At 59.3% G+C, this 19,959-nt stretch overlaps 6 protein-coding genes across 6 annotated transcripts; 2 read left to right on the plus strand and 4 right to left on the minus strand.

The window, feature by feature from the left end:
- Positions 1-322: 322 nt before the first annotated feature.
- Positions 323-3,420, minus strand: BJ171DRAFT_500799 (uncharacterized protein). The gene is made up of 4 exons (XM_053110611.1): positions 3,217-3,420; positions 2,534-2,944; positions 1,011-1,883; positions 323-782 (listed from the first exon to the last, which is right to left on the minus strand). The coding sequence occupies exons 2-4, from the start codon at positions 2,918-2,920 to the stop codon at positions 684-686; spliced, it is 1,359 nt and encodes a 452-aa protein (XP_052967650.1). The 5' UTR covers positions 2,921-2,944; positions 3,217-3,420; the 3' UTR covers positions 323-683.
- Positions 3,421-5,611: 2,191 nt separating this feature from the next.
- BJ171DRAFT_474069 (uncharacterized protein) lies at positions 5,612-7,131 on the plus strand (the record flags this gene model as incomplete). Its single annotated transcript, XM_053108725.1, has 3 exons — positions 5,612-6,034; positions 6,241-6,819; positions 7,048-7,131. 3 exons carry the CDS (start codon positions 5,612-5,614, stop codon positions 7,129-7,131), a joined length of 1,086 nt encoding a protein of 361 aa, XP_052967651.1.
- A 1,071-nt stretch (positions 7,132-8,202) lies between these two features.
- Positions 8,203-9,025, minus strand: BJ171DRAFT_62977 (uncharacterized protein). The gene has a single exon (XM_053115604.1). It carries the CDS (start codon positions 8,931-8,933, stop codon positions 8,247-8,249), a length of 687 nt encoding a protein of 228 aa, XP_052967652.1. The 5' UTR covers positions 8,934-9,025; the 3' UTR covers positions 8,203-8,246.
- A 1,109-nt stretch (positions 9,026-10,134) lies between these two features.
- BJ171DRAFT_62974 (uncharacterized protein) lies at positions 10,135-10,781 on the minus strand. The gene has a single exon (XM_053115602.1). It carries the CDS (start codon positions 10,651-10,653, stop codon positions 10,177-10,179), a length of 477 nt encoding a protein of 158 aa, XP_052967653.1. The 5' UTR covers positions 10,654-10,781; the 3' UTR covers positions 10,135-10,176.
- BJ171DRAFT_500805 (uncharacterized protein) lies at positions 10,584-13,641 on the minus strand. The gene has a single exon (XM_053110612.1). It carries the CDS (start codon positions 13,565-13,567, stop codon positions 10,910-10,912), a length of 2,658 nt encoding a protein of 885 aa, XP_052967654.1. The 5' UTR covers positions 13,568-13,641; the 3' UTR covers positions 10,584-10,909.
- A 2,174-nt stretch (positions 13,642-15,815) lies between these two features.
- On the plus strand, positions 15,816-19,754 carry BJ171DRAFT_580749 (uncharacterized protein; the record flags this gene model as incomplete). Its single annotated transcript, XM_053114057.1, has 13 exons — positions 15,816-15,943; positions 16,228-16,904; positions 17,077-17,120; positions 17,289-17,543; positions 17,666-17,754; positions 17,829-17,946; positions 18,082-18,192; positions 18,372-18,479; positions 18,584-18,779; positions 18,903-19,019; positions 19,139-19,233; positions 19,354-19,390; positions 19,603-19,754. 13 exons carry the CDS (start codon positions 15,816-15,818, stop codon positions 19,752-19,754), a joined length of 2,127 nt encoding a protein of 708 aa, XP_052967655.1.
- Positions 19,755-19,959: the final 205 nt, after the last annotated feature.

A 19,959-nucleotide genomic window follows, 5' to 3' on the forward strand; every position in this document is an offset into this window, starting at 1 on the left:
GATCCATGGATCCATGGTTCATTACCCGTTATTCGTTGTTCGTCTGATGGTGCAAACGAGGCGGCTTGCGCTGAAAGGAGCGGGACAGTGACCAACTCTTTCCACACATCGATCCACCGGCATGAAGAGCATGTCCTCCTCTGGCCTCCGCGAGACCTTCCCAAAGATATCCACAAAGTTATTCCCAGATATTCACAATATCTGCCCTTCTTGGGCGCCTGGTCTTGGTGGATGATAGATGGATGGATGGATGATGGATGGATGGGTGGGCATTCAGGGCCCAGACCAGCAGTAATCATCCGCCACCCAGGAACAAGCACCCCCCCCCTCGTTGTGTGTGGCTATATATTCGGAGTCGAATGGAGTTGGTGGAGGGCGGGGGAGACAATCGCACGGGAGGAGAAATGCCGACAAGAAAAGGAGACCACACTCACACGAAGCAAATCAAATGGGAGACATGCGAACGAGAAGACAGTAACGGGCAAAAGCAGCGATAGAACATGGACAGGCAGGATGAGGAAAGCAGCGCAACACAAGTCAGATCAACGGGCCGGTCCAACGGCGGGGGGGGGTGAGTAGCGTGGGAATAGAGATTGGCACCTGACACAGGAACTTTGCTCTCGGACAGCATCACCAGCGATGGCGGAGGCGAGCGACAGAACCGGGCCCTGTTCTCTCTTGGCTTAGACACAGTCTTGGGGGAAGACACCCCACAACTTGGAGCGGTGGTTGTATCCGTATGCCCAGCCGTCGTCAAAGGTCTGGTGGATCTCGATCATGTCCTGTGATGCAAAGGAGTCCAGGGGAATGAGTGAGTGTGCTGCCCAAGCCAGATGCAGCAAAGCCACAACCCTCAGCGGCACAATTCAGCGAAGCATGGTCCCCTCCATCGCAGCATGCGCGGGCAAGTAAACCATGGCACACGGACAGCAGCGCCGCTCTCCCCGTGGTCAGCAGTGGCCTGCTGCAGGGGGGAGGGGAATCCCCGAGAGTTACGCGACTCAACTTACCCCTGCTCGCATCTCGATTTCGTCCGAGTTGACAGGATCAAACTCCTTGGTGACCTTGACGAGGCGGCTGGTATCCTTGGACGGGACAAAGCTCCCGCGCTGGCTGCCGGCCTCCATGATCGACGAGGTGCGATATCCCTGGATGATCGAGTCGGTTTTCATGGTGGCAGCGACGGTGTACATGGATTCGTGGCCGTAGCCGCCACCCATGCCCGATTTGGCATTAGAGGGCCGTGGCGGCGACGACGACGTGTACAGCGAGGCTGGAAGGTTGTTTTGGCGGAAATGCGTCTCGGACTCGGGTGCGCCGTAGCTGGGATAGTGTCCATTGACAGGCGGGTTGTAGCTGAGCTCGGAGTGCTTGGGGCTTGGATACTGGGTGTTTGGGAGAGTTGCGCCCCGGTTCAGCGACTGGGCTCCAAGCGGAGTGCCTCCCCGTCCGACTGGCTGGAAGGGCGACTGGCTCTGCAGTGGCTTGAAGAACTGGTCGTGGGACGAAGACACGCTGTTGTATCGATGGGGAGGATTGGACGCAGACTCGGCAGCGGTGGCGGCCTTCTTGCGGCGCCACGAGACAATGCAGCAGGTGATGGCGATGGCGAGCAGCACGGCGATGCCGCCGCCGACACCAGCAATGAGGGGGACGTTCAGGTTGGCGAAGAAGCTTCCAATGCCCGAGGCACCGCTGGCACTGGGCGAAGTGCCGGCGCCAGCACTGGGCGAACCGGTGCTCGAGGGCGCCGCCGACACGGGCGAGCCAGTGGAGAGGGTCGGGCTGATGTTGTTGATGGAGGTGGTGAGCGACACGGACGACTGCAAAGAAGCTGTGCTGCTTGGAGGAGAGACCGTGACTGAGAATGCACTGCCGTTCGCCTGGACATGCGGCAGGAGAGCGGGTGGCAGGAGAGTAGGCGACGTGCCATTACAGCATGGATTAGTCGGGGTTGAGGCAAAGTTGGTTCGGGTATCATTGAGCAGGATTCAACAGGATTGGAAGAAATCGATGGGTTGGCAAGACCGGATCCGCGGCGGCATGACGGATGATGCCATGGACAAGTTGACGAGTCAAGTGAGTCGGCCGAATCGGGTGAGTTCGATTTGATCAATTGCCCGGTATGCGAAGACACAGAGGTGGATCAGCGACTGGCTGGCTGGATGAGAGGCATGGGTGACGGCGACAGCACCCTCTATCCATCCGCATCGAGCGTCGCAGCTTGTATTGTACTCTGCGGCAGTCGTTTCGACTCGCAGCACAAAATCGACTCCTGGCCGTGGCGAACTCAGTCGTTGTTGCTTGGACGTCCAGCCATTCTGGTGCTCGCGTTCGTGCGTTGAGTCCCTCCGGTTTTGAATCCTGTGTGCTCATCCATACGTGCTGAATGCCGTTGCTGTGCTGTGCGTCCTGTTCGTCCTCTGGATCGGACTGGCATCCTCCAGATCCGGTTGATATCCTCCTTCGCCTCGAATCCGGCCGTATCGCCACTGCTCTGCCACCATGGAGGCAGCATCGTCGGGACACTTACCAAATAGATAGCCCACAGCTGCGTCTTGGAGTTGGTGCAGTCACCGCAGGGATCGTTGCCAGCTCCGCACTTTGATATCTGGCACGACTTTGCCGAGAGGGAGCTGTCGGGCAGCGGAATGCCCGGACCAGCACATGCAATCAGGACGTTTCCGGTCTGGCACTGGTTGGCATTCGCCGAAGCAAACCACATGTACGTGGAGTTGGAGCTGCAGATTTGGGAAAAGGCCTCGTTGGCGCTCAGGGTGGACATGGAGTTGGCGACCGAAAAGACCGACTCGGTTGGCGTGCTGCTGGTGCAGGCGACGTATTGGACGTCGGCCCGGACGGACAGAGGGGCAAAGCCCATGGCCCAGAGGAGGATAGAGGCTGTCACGGCCGGTCGCATGGTGGAGACGCTGCTTCAGGAAGCCTGGAGAACAGGACGAGAGCGCAAGGACAAATGAGCCGAGGAGCCAGGAGCGGGTGGGGGGATCAAGGACGGTTGTGCTGGGGGTGCTGCCAGGGAGACGGCGTTGGCTGTCCGCCAGAGCAAGTGCCCCGCCAGCCACAGCTCGGGGTGAAGCCTGCAATCGAGAGAGTCGACCATGATCCATCATCGACAAGTGTGGGCATATCGGCACCGGGGGCCGCCACCGCTGCTGCCATTGCTGTCGTTCAAGCCGACTGGTTGGATGTGCGCACCTTTTGGATTCTGGGCGGCAGGTGAGGCAGGCCGCGGATGCGGAAACAGCGGTTGCAGACAGAGACAGAGAAACGAGGGAGGAAAGCGACCGAGACAGCACCTGGCTGGCAGCGTCGCAGGGATGCAGGGACGACCAGATGCAAGGCCGACCGAATGCAGGACGGACGGATCGACGAGCAGAGGAGGGGAAAGACGCAGACGCCAGGGAAAGGCCGGCAGCAGGCGCCTTGCTGGCGGGGGGCGGTCTTTGCCGACAGCCTTTGCTTGGGCACCACGCCGTTCGGGCTGGTGGTGCAAGCAGCCAGACGGCCCATTCCGGGAGCGGTGGGGACGTGCGGGGCTGGACAACAAGGGCCGGGGAAAGTGTGGCAAGCGAGAGGAAGTGGTTGTGATGTGGAGTGGAGTGATGGTGATGGAGTGATGTGGAGTGATAGAGTGATGAAGTGATGAAGTGATGAAGTGATGGTGATGGGGTGGTGATGGTGATGATGGGGATGGAGTTGATAGCTGACTTGTGACGGAGAATATACGACGGAGGAAAGAGTAATACTCCTTGCTCAGGCCACGGGGTCGCACTGCTTTGTCGGCCAGAGGGCGCAGACCCGCAAGGCAGTGCACACCGGCCGGCCATGATTGTGTTCTGGCGCACCAGAAGCCCAGCTCGACGCACATGGTGGTGTTGGATGGGATGGTTATATTCCATCGGATTGGATTGGATTGGATTGTGTTATATTCCGCTGTGTTGGATTGCGAGTGGGTGTGGAGTATCACTTCGTCGTCGTCACAACCGAACCGCTTCCTTCGTCGTCGTAACTCGTCGTAACCGAACCGCTTCCTTTCTTTTGTCGGCTCCACGCCGGCTCTGCCCTGGGCAAACAAACCACTGCGCCGGGCCGCTGAGCTGCCCATATGAGTGTACAAGATCGGCTGTTGCTCCTTTCTGCCCGCGGCCGTGTGATCTTGCGTCCAGCGACACCTTCTCTCGGTCGTCGCTGTGGTCCTTTGCGCGGCGTCGCTTCGCTCCGATCGCATCCATCGGCTCTCTTCTGGGCGGGCCGTGCTGGCGGACGACGCTGCCGCATCCGCCCGACCGGCCATCAGCACCGGCTTGAAATCGCGATTGGGGCCGGATGCCAATGTGCCCTCGGCATGACCAGGGTCGCGGATCGACGCAGCCCCCCGACCGAATCCGCTCGGCCTGTGATCCCTGCAATCCCCTTCCAGCGGTGCACCCAGCGGATGTACCCAGCGGCTCACTCAATCATTCACCGTACAGCCCGGTTGATGCCTCGCCATTCCGCATGCAGGTTTCAGCTGGGGGTCACAATGATCCAACCCATGTGTCGATGTTCCCACCACAGCGAACGATCAGCGGCAATCGCTGGGACTATCTCTCTCAACACTACCCCCCAGCACCCCTCTTCTGTGAGAGTACTCTTCCCCCAATACCACAACTCTCGAGCACTATGCGTCTTATCTTGGAGTCTTGTTCACGCGGTCACTGCTGCTCCACTCGACCTGGGCTGGGAAATCATGAATCCAGACGACAGCCACGACGAGCCACCGTCCCCCATGCCCCTCATCGACAGTCCCCCCCCAAAAAAAAACCCCCCCCCCGATAGCCCAACTGATCGGTACATTTGGTGCATTCAGTGCATCCGCTGCCCGATGGAGGGTGGACCAAACCCGGGTGGGCTGTGGCTGGACATGGCCGGCCGACCACACCAGGCGACCATGCCCAGCCCACCATGCACATGCCTCCGCCAGTCAGCGGCCTGCAATTGCAACCGAGGGAGGGGAGAAAGACGGAGATCAAAGAAACGGCCACTAAGCCGGTTCAGGAAAGGGCGGCGAGATGCCACCACCGGACTGCGTCTCACTCTGTTTTGAATCTGCTTGCTCTGGCCATTCCTCTTGGTTACTTCCCACACTATTCGCCCCCCCCCGCCTCGCCGACCCGCCTTCCGATCGACTGATCTTTCGTCATTGCATACACATCCCCTCCCTCGTACTCCCTGCCGCTTCAAATACGACCCAGATTCCCTCCGCCCGTCGCCTCCGTCTTGGTCTCTGTCTCTATTGCTGCTTCGGCTTTTCTCTTTCGGGTGTCCTCTTGACCCGCCCCGCCTGCCCATCTCCTGCGGATTGCAGCGTCCAGGACTTTCTCGGGCTGGCTCTTGGCCCACTCCAGACTCCCTTGCCTTGTTTCTTGACTCTTTCCACTCCATCGTCGCAGGACCATTCCGCTCAAGATCGGGATCGGCCCTTGTCGCTCAACTGAATCGCTTTGCTTTGGCGCAAATCCTCGCTCGCCCACGGTGTCCCGCCTTCGTTATCGCATCGCCTGACACTCCCTGTTTGCATCGCGGGCCTCAGCTGCACGGTTTGCCTGCCATGGCCAGCTATGTCGGATGCTTTTCTTTCACCGTCGATGCCGCGGTGGTCTCGGCCATCTTTGCCCGTATCCCCGTCAACCAGACGGTCCAGCTGTTTGATCCGCTCGAATATCTGTCCTATCCCGACTGCGAATCCGTGCCATTCTTCTATATCGGCGTCGGCCAGGGCCTCGACGATCCCGTCAGGGGCTGCCGCAGCCCCGACAGCAACCCGATCACCGCCAACTCGACCACACCCAACTCGACTGTAGTCAGCGCTGCCCCGATGGTGTCGCTGCTGTGTCCCCTGGCCGATTTCGACTACTCGTTTGTGTCCAAGACTCCGGGGCTGTGTCAGGGCTTTGAATGCCTGGGACTCGACGGTCTTCCCTGCGGAGGCTGCAACCAGACGACTGGGGCCACAGCATGGGCTCGATACGAGGTGGGTGGCTGCCAATCGGTGGTGTGCGTGGGAACAGCACAGGGGTGTCGTGTCGGAGCAGCATGGGTCGGATGCAAGCAAGGGCCAGATGCAAGCAAGTACCGGATTCCAACAGGCGCAGGATGTGCAAGAATCCCTTGGAGGGTCGATTACGCACTCAGAAAGGCATACACACGACACCTCCCCCGCTAACGAAGCATCTGCAGGTCAATGTGCCACTCGGTACCCCAACGGCCAACGTTCCTGGCTCGACAACACCATCGCCATCGCCATCGTCGCATGCTCCCAGCACTCTCATGGGCACCAGCACGTTCACGCTGATGGCCACGTCGCTGGCACTGTTTGCGATTTTGTTCCTGACGGCAATCTCGGTGGTGGTGGCCATCCATATGCACAATCGGCGACAGCAGAGCCTGCAGCGCGACGATCCGACCTTCAAGCAGGTCATGGCATCCAGCTCGTCCAGCATCATGGACAGCATCATTCTGTCACTTGAGCCCGACGACCGCGACCACGAGCACGAGTATCCAGGCGGGCTGGTGAGAAATGCCCATGCTCTCGTTGCCGAGCGAGTTGCGGACCTGGACAACAGGATCGCAGAACCAGCACATCCAATCGGCTCCGCTTTGGCAGGTGCATGGAGCGGCGAGGCAATCCCGACGGAGGGACCGGCACAAGCCACCCGCAGCCTGCCCGATGACGATATCACACCGATGGTACAAGAGCGCCCCGTGAGCAGGCAGTTCGACCCACACCAGACCGACGAAATCGAGATGAAGATCGGGGTAAGTTGGGATATTTTGGGGGGGGGAGGGGCATCGCATGCACATGCCGCGGCCGATTGGCGGACGGTGGGGGGTGTTTGATATCCCGGCTGACCGAGGGATCATGTTGGGATCATGCTGGGATCATGATGGGGTCATGGCGGGGTCATGATGGGGTTGTGAAAAGGGGTCAAAGCCAAGGAGGCCAGCGGCCGATTGCGACCTGCTCAGCCGTTACTGACGCCGCAGCCGATCCAGGACCGCGCGCAAGTGCTGTACGAGTTCGAGGACGGATGGATCTATGGAATCAACAGCCGGACACAGCAACGGTAAGCAGCTGCGATGCTGTTGGTTCACCGAGGAGGCTACCATCGGACGTGCGTGCACTGCCGAAGGGACCCGGGCAGGGCATCCACCGGCAGCACGGCGGTGGCTGGGACTGGATTTCTTTGCAGCCATCCGCCCCGTAACGCACGCACATCCGCGCGAAGTGCAACGTGCATGCCTGTTGATCCGGGGACTCTTTGGTGGCGAGCGGCCTGCGGGAGGATTGCTGGTGAACAGCCCGGCTGGCTCGGCAAGCCGCATGAGCGAACGGGGGGAAGGCATGCCGCTGGTCGCTCGCTCGGTCGCATCCCCCCAACACCCGACTCACTGTATCCTCGCCTTCTGCCGACGCAATCCGCACGCAACCGACTCGCAACCGACTCGCAACCGGCTCGCAACCCGTATGCAATCCGCTCGCGACCGATGTGACTGCTGCCGGCTTTCCCACAGCGGCGTCTTTCCGAACGGCTGTCTCTGATTGGCCCGCCTCGACCGGATCGATCCGGCTGGCCCGCACTCGATCCGGAGGCGCCGAGAGACGAGAGCGCAGCGAGGAGCGTCTCGCTGGACCGAGAGCGCCACCACAGCGACAGTGCCGTCGCAACACTTGGAGGCACGCGACAGCGACAGCGTGCGTGTCGAGCACACAACCGCGGCGGCACGCGATTGGACAGATCCACGCGCCACAAACCCGCCACACGGCGGAACCACTGCCCGCGCTGCGCTGTCGCGCACAAGGCGAGGCTGGCCCTCTTGTTGTCTGCCACAGAGACTGTGCGGCACACTGTCGTGGGTGCTGCGCCCCTGGCCGACACAGCCGCCACAATGAAGTTGCACAGACGCGTGTGGGTGCCTGTGGACTTGCACCACGAAGCAGTTGTGTCTGTGCGCGTTGTGTGTGCACTGCTGTAGCACAAACACGCACCTCAGTTGGACACAGACGCGACGCAGCCAACACGCGTGCTCCCCACAGCGACAGTGGCATCCAGACAGCAGCTCTGCGCGGTCCACAGCGACAGTGCCGCCCGTATTTCTTTATAACCCGGCCGAGTCTGCAATTCCTTCTGTCTCGGTCTTTGGGATTTCTGCCGTCTCGATCGTTATAATCACCGTCCTGGTCGTTAAAACCCACCGTCCTGGTCGTTATAATCACCGTCCTGGTCGTTAAAATCCACCTTCACAACCGCCATCCCGATCGCCGAATTTCGCCTTCTGCCGCGGCCTTGCCCTTCATCCGCACCACTCCTCGCCCCTCTGCTGATCCCGGCCTGCCCTCGTGCCTGCTCCTTGTGCTTGTTTTCTGTGCAGACCACTCTCCTGCCATCGACCTCCTCCATCATCGCACTTTCGGCGCCCCGCATCTTGCTCTGGTATCCCACGGCCGTCCATCGCCAGAAACCCATCTGCTTTCCAGGCAGTTTCCTCTCTCTCCAACCGCTACACATACCCTCTGCCGCCGCGTCCGTCTCCCCGCCGACCCGTCTTCGTCCTCCTGCCGCTCGTCTGCCCTGCCGCTCGCTCTCCCGCTCTCCCGCTCTGTCCATCCTCCATCGTCCTCTTTGCCCATCGCCACCCATGTCTGCCGGCCGTCCCGTTCCTCCTCCTCTGTCGATTCCCTCGTCGTCGTCGACCTCGGAGCCCTCCAGCACCCCCAGCTCTCCGTATCCCAGCGCCCAAGCATCGGCCATGGATGTGGACTCGCCGGGCCAAGCCGAGGTTACCCCCGATCCATCGATTCTCTCTCGGCGGCGAGGCGGCGTCTGCATCACAGAGCCCAGCACCAAAGCCCATGTTTCACTAAAGGACATCCAGGGCTACTACCAGCAGGCCTGAGGAGACTCCGGAGCCCCTCGGCGAGTCACTGCATGCTGTGCCGGCCCAGCCGATGGAGGCGTCGGTCGTCCAGGCCGTTTCCATGATTCCCGATCGCCACTTTCCTCCCGCAAACCCAATCCACTTGCCCAAACACTTGCCCAAACACTTGCCCAACCATCACTTCAACACCCATCCGACTACCCATCCGAACATCCAACTACCCATCTGAACATCCATCCGAACACCCGTCCAAGCCTTGGCTCGACTGCCGATCCAACTGGTCCTGCATCGATTCAAGCATCCACCACTCCACCCAATCGCCGTTTGCGCCGCCGCCAGCCAACTTGTTCCCCGTTGCTCGCCACATCCCATCGATGCTCTCTCGCTCTCTCTCTTCCTGTTGCTCTGCTTGCACTCACCATTTCCAGCCCGGTTCCACTTCCCTCATCCCAGCCTCACGCTCCAGCCTCTTGCGGCTTGCTCCTCGTTTCCTTCTTCCTCGTTTCTTTTCACCTCGGTCTCGCTCACGATCGCTCTGCTCACCTTCTTCCTGCCCTGACTTTCCTTTGAGGCTCATTTTGACGACATGGACGATGCCGGAGAGGACTCTCGACTCCTTGCTCGGCTTGTGCCTGTCGTCTAAGCCCGTTCGCATGTCGTCGTTTCATTAATCTTTCCACCTTTCCTGCTCTGCAGCTTTTATCGCTGCCCACCACGCTCAACACCCAACATTCATCGCCCAACACCCTGCCACCCTCTCCCCTCCTCCATCCATATGTCGCTCGGATCCTTTGCGTCGATGTCTTGCTGCGTCGACGCTTCCGAGCATATTCGCTGTCGGCCTGCTCCTCCCGCAACTCTTTCGCCCGGAGGCCCGACCGCCTTCCCCGCACATCCCCATCGTTCTACGACTTGCTCTTTCTCTTGGCTGCCTCGTCCCTGCCCAGCCGCTGCTGTCGCGAGCTCGGTCGGCGAGGCGGTTCCAGTTGCTAATTTCTTGTCTGCGCTGGCCCTTCACTACTCCCCGGACACAGCGCAGGTCCTGCTTGAATTCCTGTATGGTCGCCTAATCGTCTCGTCGTCGCCTCTTTTCCGCGTTTGCCCATCGCTCTTTCATTTCTTTCTGTACATTGTTTTCTCCATACGTTATTAGTTCTCCCCCCCTTCTAATCCTGACCTTCCCCAGCCTCGACGCTCTCAACCACGATCACCGACATTCCAAGTCCCTCCCATCGATCATTTCCACCCGATTGCCTCCGATTCCGACTCGATTCCCGACTCGATTCCCTCCCATCCTGCCATCACCCGCATCGGGCTCCTATCCATTCGCTCATCGACCCATCCTCCGACACCTCTCTCTCCTCCCATATTCAAGCTTTTGCCTTCGCTGTCGTTTCGTCTTGGATACTGGTGGCCTGTCTCTGCCGCTGGCTTGAGACAGTCTTTTTCTTTCTTTCTTTCTTTCTTCCTTTCCACACCCACTTGCTCTTCTTCTTTTTCCCTCTTCCTCCTTTCAGTACCTGCGTAATCTCTCCCATTGTGTTGCCAGACAAGCATCGTTGGCAGCGGCCTTCCCAACAGAAGAAAAAAAAAAATGCACTGCACCAAAAGCGTTGGTAAAATATAACGCAGCATGTCCACTGCCCGGCTCTGTCCCCGCTGCCTTTGGGAAAGGTGCCCCAAGCGAAGCGCCTCCTGCCCGAGCACTCCCATGTGCGAGTGCCTCGGTCGTCCCGTTGGCGATAAGGGTGGTTCGTCTGCCTTGCAAGTCCAGCACCCCGACAGATGACAGCGGAATAAGGCTCATGCCACTTTCTCCATGCCAATGCATATTGATCAGCGAGGCTGTCCGTTCAAGCAATTTCATTCTGAGAGCGTTGCCATCGGCCACTCGTGGCTACTCCGGCATCACTGCTTCCTTCCATGCCTCACCTCCCAGCCATCGTCGTGCCCTTCCCGATGCATTCTCCTAGATACTGAACCAGCCACCAGCACCGGTTCGCTTGGCAGCATCCTCGCTACGATCTGTCTTCCGTTGCAGCTCCTGAACCTGCTCCTGGAGGGCCCGCTTCTTCTCCATCATGGTCTCGATCTCGTTGTGGAGCGTGGTCTTGACGACCCGGGCACTCTCGATTTGCGTTCGCAGGTTCTTGAGCTCGCGGCTATCGTCGCCGGCCCGGTTCAACACCCCTTCGCGGATCTCAAAAATAGCCTTTTTGATCTCGGCGACCTCGTTGTTGTCCATCTTGAGGATAGGAGAGGGCACCGACGGCGATGATGATGATAATGACGATGACGAAGACGAAGACGATGACGGCTTGCCTCCGGCAGGCGGCGCTGCACCCGCAGACTCCATCCACTCGATCATGCGCCGCATCGAGTTTTGCATCGAGTCCAGAATCTCGCCTGTGATCTGGTCCTTGCGTGCAATCTCTTCTTGCCACTCGACGATGGACGACAGCGACACCGTCTTGTCTCTTGCGAACCAGGCGCGGCCGTCCGGCCCTTCATCGTGCTCGGCAGAGTGCATGCTCTGGCGACTCATCGCTGTCGTCAAGCCGTTGCGCAGGCCCGAGGCGGCTGGGACGGCACTGCTCTGCATGTCTTGCAGCTGAGAGCGCATCGCTGTCCAGTCGCTCCGTTGTGCCGATTGTGCTTCTTTGATGCTTGCTTCGGCTTTTTGAATGCTGCTCACTGCCTCGGGGAGCTCTTGCTGCAGGCGTCGGCAGCTCTTGATGACCCCGCCGAGATCCTCGTGGAGCTGTGCCTGCTGGGTCTGGAGTGCGGCCTTGAGCTCCTGATGTCGATCGCGGCTCTCACGGCGAGCCTCAGCAAGATCTCTGGACAGCGATTCGAGCTTGGCCAGCTCCAGTCCCGAGCTTTGACCGCCAGCGCCGTCATGCACCTTGGTCGAGAGCTGGTGGATGTGTTTGACACTGTCCTGGATGCGGCCGAGCTGCCCGGCGACAATGTCGTATTGGCCGCGGGTTTCCGTCCCCATGCCCTGCAATCTCGACTCGAGGTCTTCCAGAACAGCCTTGACCTCCTTGATGGCCCGTGCGTCCTGTTCCCTGGAGCCCGGCTCGGGTCGTTGAGAAGCAATGTTGCCGAGGGCCTCGACGATCTGCCGGTGCTCGTCCGCCAGCCGGCGCAGATCCGTCTCGACCTGGTGCTTGATTTCATCGACGCTGTGGCCGAGATTCGTGACCTTCTCGGAGACTCCCACGATCAGCGAGATGGAGGGCTTGTGCTCGCTCTCGTGCTCAAAGGACTTGGTGCACAGCTTGATGAGGCTCTCGAGCCTCGATTTGACGACATCGAGCGTCCCGTCCAGCGGCGCAAAGTCGGATTTGGTCATGGACAGCCGACGCAACAGCTCAACCGCCCGCGTAGTTTCGAGCACAGAGTCCCTCAGCTTGGTGTGCGACTGGTCGAATCGGGCAGACAGCGCCGAGATCCAGTCTTGGATCATGCGGATGCGAGGCGGATCGATGTCGGGCCGGCCTGTGCTCTCGAGAGCAGCACTGGGGTCGGCCGACGTTGTCGATCCGGTGGTTGGCACCGACCCACCGGGCTGGCTGACGATTGCCTCGCTCCTGGTTTGAAGGATGCACTGAAGGGCGGCGTTGATCTGCTCCATGGATTCCTCAAGCTTGGGAATGCGCTCTTGGTACTGACGGATCGACCTGAGATCTCCCTGCAGCACATCCTGGAGGACGGACGACGGGCTGGACTTTTGGACGATCCTCTTGACCTCGTCGCTCTTTGCCTCGAGCTGCTGGATTCTGTCCGCGAGCAGGTCGTGCTTGGAGCACACCGTCTTCTTCAGATGGCTGAGCGCATCGTCGATTCTCGCATCGCTTGGTCTCGGCGGGTCTGCGAGGTACGGCGACTTGTCCGGGGCAGTGCTCTGGCAGCGCTTGCTGATGATGGTCTCGAGCCGGGCCTCGAGGTGCTCGATCCACTCGGCCGACTTGGATCCAGTGCTTTCTTGAACTGCAGCAATCCGGCCCCGCGACCTGCGGATCTCCTCCTCCAGCCTCTCAATTCTGCTGGACAGATTGTCGATGGAGACAGTCAAATCGCGAATCTCATGGGTTCTGTATGATTCGTCCTTCGGAATCCACTGTGCATCTGCCTCCGGGTCAGCGGTTTCGGATGCTGAACGGACTCGAGCCTTGGGCCGGGCTATCTGAGCCACCATCTCAGAGATGTCGCCCATTCGGACATCGATCGATGCCTTGATAGCGGCAAGGAAGGAGTCGATCGGGTTGTTGGCGCTGGCTGTCGGGGTGGAGACACCCTTCCACACATCGCCGACGCTAATGTTGGCTGTGCCTGTGGAGTGGTCAGTGTCGGCACTGGCTTTGTCGACGCAGGAGTCAGAGGAGGTCTTGTCGTCGGTGGAATCGCTGTGTTGGTCGAGTTTGTCTGGCTTGTCGCCGGCTCCGACAAGACCACCTCGGGCTCGCATCAACGCCTTTACCACGGATGCTTCGTCGCTTCCGTCGCTCGGGACTTGTCGTCGATCGGTCTGCCTCTCTGCCAGGCACCTGTGGATCGATTCGGCCTCTCGAACTCCAGGGTTCTGTTTCTGGTCTCGATCCACCATGTCCATGCGAGGCATTCGATCGTGGCCCTGTGGATCAGCCCTGGGCAGGAGCCGCTGAAGCGCCTGGACCCAGCCCGACCGCTCTTCCTTTGACTCTGCGCCAAAGCACACATCGTGGCCGATGCGAAAGGACAGTGAGAATTCATACACAACTGAGCTGGTACCGGTGTTGCTACTGCCGTTCTGTCGGATCTTGGGGCCAGAGTAGATGTACTTTGGCAGGCCAATCGGGGTGCCGTTGGTTGTGGGCGAGATGCCTGGGTGCTCGACGAACGCCAGGGCGATCGCTTGGATCGAGACACAGTCCTTCAGATCCATGATCTTGAACGGCTTGATATCCTGGCGGGCAGATTACGGCGCTTGCAGCATGAGCATACAGCCCCAGACGCACGGCCGACCCCCCAGCAGCAGCGGTGGCGAACATGCGAGTCTGGGAACGAGCAGTCATTGCGTGTCTGGCAACAGAGTGGCCGCTCTCCATCTTGTACTCTGCACCGTTATCATGACCGGGACTCATGGCTATGACATGCCTGACCAAGCAGAGCCCACCTTCTCGCTCTCGTACAAATGAATGACCCCCGTGTTTCTCGAGCCGTACGTTGCCACGGCAAATACTCGTCTATGCTTGACTGCCGAGCTCTTTGAGACGAGCCAGCCCTCTCGCGCAATCTGTGGGAGAGAGAATGCGAATCAGCCACTCTGGCAATATCGACGGCGCGGCAGCTCGTTGTGCGCGAGTGAATTGAGGTATCTAGGTGCAAGGCAGAGCAGCGGTGTCGGATTGCAGCCCGTCCCATGGATAGGCGGCGTGCTCGTTCAAAGCCGAACCAAGCAGTCAATTCGAAACGCACATCGGACGGCGCAGGCCGGATATACTGGTTCGTGTCCAGCGCGATGCTGGCTCCGGTGTAGGCATACTCTACCGCACCCAGAGTCGATTCAACCATGGGCGGGTGCAAGTTGGGTTGCTTTGAGCGAGTCTGATGCTGTTGGTTGTGCCGTGGGCCCTGACGACGGCCGCCTTGGCCTTTGCTTGGAGTGCAGTCCGTGAGAAGATCATCTGCGAGGCCGCGATTGTCGATGGTACGAGGGTCGTGCTTTGGTTCAAAGGACAGGTCTCCAGCCGCCAACGACCATGACGGTTTCTTTGTCGCCTTTTGTCGCCCCGCTGATACGCAACTCGACGTGACGGATCTGCAGTCCACGTCGTCGTGTTCTGGACTGGGGGGATCTCGCGTGCTGCTGCTGCAGGAATGGCTGCGTGAGCGAGCCTGATGCCGGGCCCCATATTCCGCAGTGGCCTGGGATCGGTCTCTGCCACTCGATCTGCTGTCCCGAGCAGGCGAAGCAATGTCGAGGTAGTTCGCGCGAGAGGAGTCGGGAGTGAGGTGGCTGGCGTCGGCCCAGCTCTCTTGGGCCTTGAGATGCTGTTTGGCTTGGAGATATTCCGTCAGATGCATCGAATCGAATGCAGCGATAGACCTGTACAGATGATGAGAGTTGCCGGTCGGCCCTGTGCGGATGCGGCGCGTTGAGTAAGATGCGGATATGGTGTGAGAGTGAGGGTAGATCGCGGACATGCGGGTTCGGGTATCTGCCCGCCTGCCATTTGAGCCGCCTCGACGACCGGCTTGACTGCCAGGCTGACATGGCAGAAACCAGGTTCGTGCATGGCTGGCCCGCTCAGACAGTGTCGGGGCTCAATCACGGATGTCTCACGGACGAGACAGGCAAGCCGTCCCGCAGTTGCTTGCCCGAGCACCGGCCTGAGTACCCCAACGATTCGACTTTGCGCCTGATCGGCCAAGAAGGGTTGGTCAGTCGAGATGGGAGCTGGCTGGCTGACTGGTTGACTGACTGACAGACAGACTGGCTGGCTGGCTGCACAATCTCAGACAGTGTGATTCACACGGAACTTTTAGCGAGTCGGGGCTATTGTTTCCGCAGCGCATCCAGATGGGCAAGAGAGAGCACTCCGTGCTGCTTCAAGGGGCTGTGGCGACAAGCTCGGGGCTCTATTTCAGCCGGAACGTTAGCTTTTCTGAAGCAACAGCTGTGGCTGAACCCGAAGGACTCGGAACTGTGACTATCTGCAAGCCAGCGTTGCTTTAGATCTTGCCACAACCAACAATCTGCGCTGATCTGGATCCACTCGCCGGGGTCTCTGTCAAATCGGCTGCAACTGATACCCGACAGCAAGCGTTCACTCGGAGATTTCGCATTGGCCACGACATAGCTTCTCTCTCAAGCTTGTGCTGCCAGGATGTACTCGAGAGCACAGCGAAAGTTCCTCCAGCCCGACGCAGACCATGCAAACCCGAACTTGGGCCCAGGCTGCTACACCGCCGACGAGTCGACACTGCTGGCGGGCAAGATTCTCGGAGACGACGGGTATGAATCGCTTGCGGGCTGTGGGAGGACGGTCGACAGTGGCCAGCTGTCGACGATCACTGGTATGTCCAGTGCAAGTCCGGGTTCGATGGCTTGGGCAACATTTGCAGCATACACTGACGCTCATGCCTTGGCTTGTGTCGACGAATGTCTTGCTCGCTGCAACCTCTCGGGCACTTTACGCCTTCTTGGACAATGCCGCTACAATCTCGGACGATGCTGGGCTGGCGCTGTGCGAACTCTGTTCCCACGGGGCGATCCACACCGGTACTTTGCTTTGGCAGATATGCGCCGTTCGCCTCGCTGTCGCCGCGGGTCTGCGAGTTTGATCGAATGATCATCCCGGGTCCCGCTCCTGGCGCATATGAGTCTCCCATTCCGCTCGGCTTCCAGCGCTCCTATCGCTCCTCGCTCTTTGGCAAGTCTCGAGCGCCTCGCTTCCGCGACCAAGCGTCGATAACACCGGGGCCAGGCTCGTACTCGATCAAGGCGACACTACCCGAGCGGAAGAAGGCCGAACACACTCACGCTGCTCAGGGCCTCGAACTGCCGCTGACGACGAGCTCGGTTCCGTGCCGCAGCGAGCTCGCGGGCGCATCGAGTTCGACACTCAGGTCCTCGAAGCCCTCGACCTCCAGCGTGGGACTGGGTGGCCTGGCCCGCAGCGGCGATATCGATGCCGGCCTGACCGAGGCCGCAGGTGTGCCCCTTCCCGCAGCCACACCGGGCGAGTTTACAAGCGGCCTTTCGATCACACGGACGCCTGAGCGGCCGCTGGGAACCATTGAAAATCTCGAAGCCAAGTCGTGTGCCATCAACCCCCGCAAACCAGGGGCTGGGGTCACTGCTTCGGCCATCCGGAGTGCGCAAAAGCGCAAGCCTGCGATTGTGTGGAAGCGCAAGTATGTGCCGCCGAGCATTCCGTGCGGCGGCTCGGCATTCGGATACCAGGAAAACGAAGGTACTGCTCCGGGACATTTGACGATGCATGCGGGGGCAGAGTCGTGGAGTCGCGGTCGAATGCTGTCGATACTGCACTTGGCACTGCTGTGGATGTGGAGCACTTTTGCCCACTGCGATCGCGCTCGCGGTCTACCCGGACTGATGTTTGCCTCGTTGCTTCATTGCTCCAGATGGCGAACTGGTGCCTCGCATCGCACCCAAGAAGGCAAACCATGTGCGTTGATGGATGAGACGGCAGTTACGGATCAGCCACAATTTGATCCCTCACTGATCACTGCCATGCTTGTCTGTTGCACATGGTTATCTGCCATGACCGCCCGCTCGATCGCTTGCCCATTTGTCATGCCGATTCTGACTCGAGCCATGTCTCTGAACAACCCAGGAAGTGCCAGCATACAACCACCTCAACTCGTTCGTCGAGCTCGCCAAGCACCAGAACCGCGGCTTCCAGTTTGGGCACTCCAAGGGCCGACTCTCGTTCAAGTCGAACGAATCCCCGGGCCCGTGCGTGTACGACTCGCTGGCCGGAGATCGGTTCTTGAAAAAATCGACCGAGACTGGAAATGGGCCGGCCGTGATGACTCTGGCGCCGTGTGTTCGCGTGACAGACGAGATTGTCATGAACGCCATGAAGAAGGTGAGGGCTGTGCTGTCTGGCGAGTGTGGTTTTGGATGACGATCGCACCTGGGTCGCTTGATGTGGGTGCTGCTCGCATTCTCAACATGTGCATCGCGCCTGGTGGTAAACCCTGTGAATAGAGCATTCCGGGACCAGGCGCCTACGACTGCAAGGAAACGATCGAGGACAACTTGGGCAAGAAAAAAGGACGGATTCATTTTGGAGGCAGGTTTTTGGACGGCGCTTGCAGAAATCACCGGGGCTCGGCTGACCATAGCGATGCTGCGGGATTGGAACTTACAGCGACCGTGTTGTGCGAACAGGTGGCGAACATCGCTCGCCGACAGGCTACATTCCGTCATATCTCCTCAAGAACCCCGGTCCTGGATCATACTATCCAGAGTTCTCGGACATTCGAAAGGTACGGCCGTGGCAGAGCACGATATCCGATGCGGCAATGCGTGGCTGCAGTCCCATAAGCTCCGCGATGGGTTGGCTGGCAATGCTGGTGACGCAGTTTGGGTTGATGAACGTGTCGTGAATCTCTACACAACAGCCTCCACCATACAAACCGCAACCGTTTGGGTCGACTACCTCTCGCTTCGAGAGTGCCGAAGAGATTCGAGCAAAGGCACAGCCCGCGCCTGGCACATACAATCTGGACGAGGTAATCGCCACCACTGGATATTGAGAAGCAGCATCGTGGGTTGCATTGTGGATAACATTGCGAGTAGCATTGTGAATAACATTGCGAGTAGCGTTGTGGATAGCATCGTGGATAGCATTGTGGGTAGCAGTGTGGATGTGCCCCGGCACTAACCCTGGTCTGTTGTCAAACGCTTGCAGATCGACAGCATCGTGCAAAGAGTACAGCGCAACGTGGTGTTCAGCAACATTGGCGGAGTCACCAAGGGCTTTGGGTCTATTTGCCAGCGATTCGGCAAGGTGCATGTGGTAAGTCATATGATTGAGTTCCGCTTGAGTCTCGGCCATGCCCATGCTCACGAACATGTGCTCACACTCGTTTGCGCCCACGGAAACTGCTTTCTGTCCACTAGAACAAAGACCCAGGTCCAGGATCGTACGACCCCAGGGCTCCTGAGAAGGCTGGCCCAAACGTTGGCAAGATCGCCAAGCTAAGGAGCCGCGGACCAAGCAAGATCATGCTCGGGACGGCGATTGTGGATCCGACGCATGTGCGCATTCCTGTATTCGGAACACAGACCGAGCGATTCACGGATGTGGCAAATGCAGGTTGGTGTAGATCTCGAGCCGTGCACAGGTCGCATCGGAGACTTCCGCAGACAGAGGTCGGCCAAAGGACTCGGCTTGCAAATCTCAGTTGGTTGAGACGTCGGTGTCGTATGTCGACCGCAGAGGTTCCACCACCAGGGACGTACGAGATTGCCGATGCGTACGAGAGCATGCAGTCCAAGGGGCGCATTCCCAAGACCAGCATCATGGTGAGCCAGATGCGACGAAGCCTGTTTCCAGGTGAGTGTGCTGCTGCATCCACACGCGGCTCTCGTTTCTCGGGAAGCAAGCGAGCAGCACGGTTGCTTGTCCGCAAAGCAAGATGCTTACCACAGCCGAACGTGTACCTGGGTCATCAGAGCCCGAGCAAGTTCCAGGTCCTGGCGAGTACGAGCCAGCCTTGCTCGAGAAGAAGGAGGCTCGTCAGAAGGACATTGGAGGGTTCCTCAGTTCGGTAAGCCCCAGGAGCATGGCACTGTACGATCCACTCCATCGATGTCGAGTCGCTGGCACTGATTGATCTGATGCGAGCCGTTGTCTTTTGCTCATGGCAATCCATCCTTGCACTTTGCAGAAGGAGCGATTCGACGAACGGCCACCGCCAGTTCCAGGTGAGTCGTCGGTCATGTTTGTGTCTACGGAATCTTGCTATTCGCCCGTCATCCAGCTTCGCCCCTGGCGGTAGTGCTGAGTTGGTTGGGATCGATCTGGGTTGACACGATTTAGTCCAATTGGACTTTGATTTGACTTGGTTCGGCATCGCACATTGACTTGAGGTACTGACCGAGCGGGCTTGAACTCATCGGCCTGTGGCCAACGACAGGCCCTGGTGCCTATCTATCGCCCGAGTATGACCACGGGCTCATCAAAAAGACATTCAACATCACGCTTACGGATTGGCTGGGCAACCCGGCAACCAAAGAGCGTGGCCAGAAGGGCGAGGCTGGCCACGAAGTCAATTCGATTGTTGCCTGAGCGAATCAAACGGTACGGCTGGTGGGCAATCTCTGCAAATGGCCCGCGCAGAATCTGGCGCATACCCGTAACCTGGAGGTGCTGACGGCGCAGCATATGTCAGACTGTTTGACAAAGTGAATCCAGCAGATGGGCCGCCGGATTGCCTCGACAGGTGGAAGAGATCTCTGTTCAGCGTGCCTGGCATCAAGGTACACGATTCGAT

This window comes from Polychytrium aggregatum (genome assembly GCF_025602895.1).
Source record: "Polychytrium aggregatum strain JEL109 chromosome Unknown BJ171scaffold_14, whole genome shotgun sequence".
NCBI classification, from domain to species: Eukaryota; Fungi; Chytridiomycota; class Chytridiomycetes; order Polychytriales; genus Polychytrium; species Polychytrium aggregatum.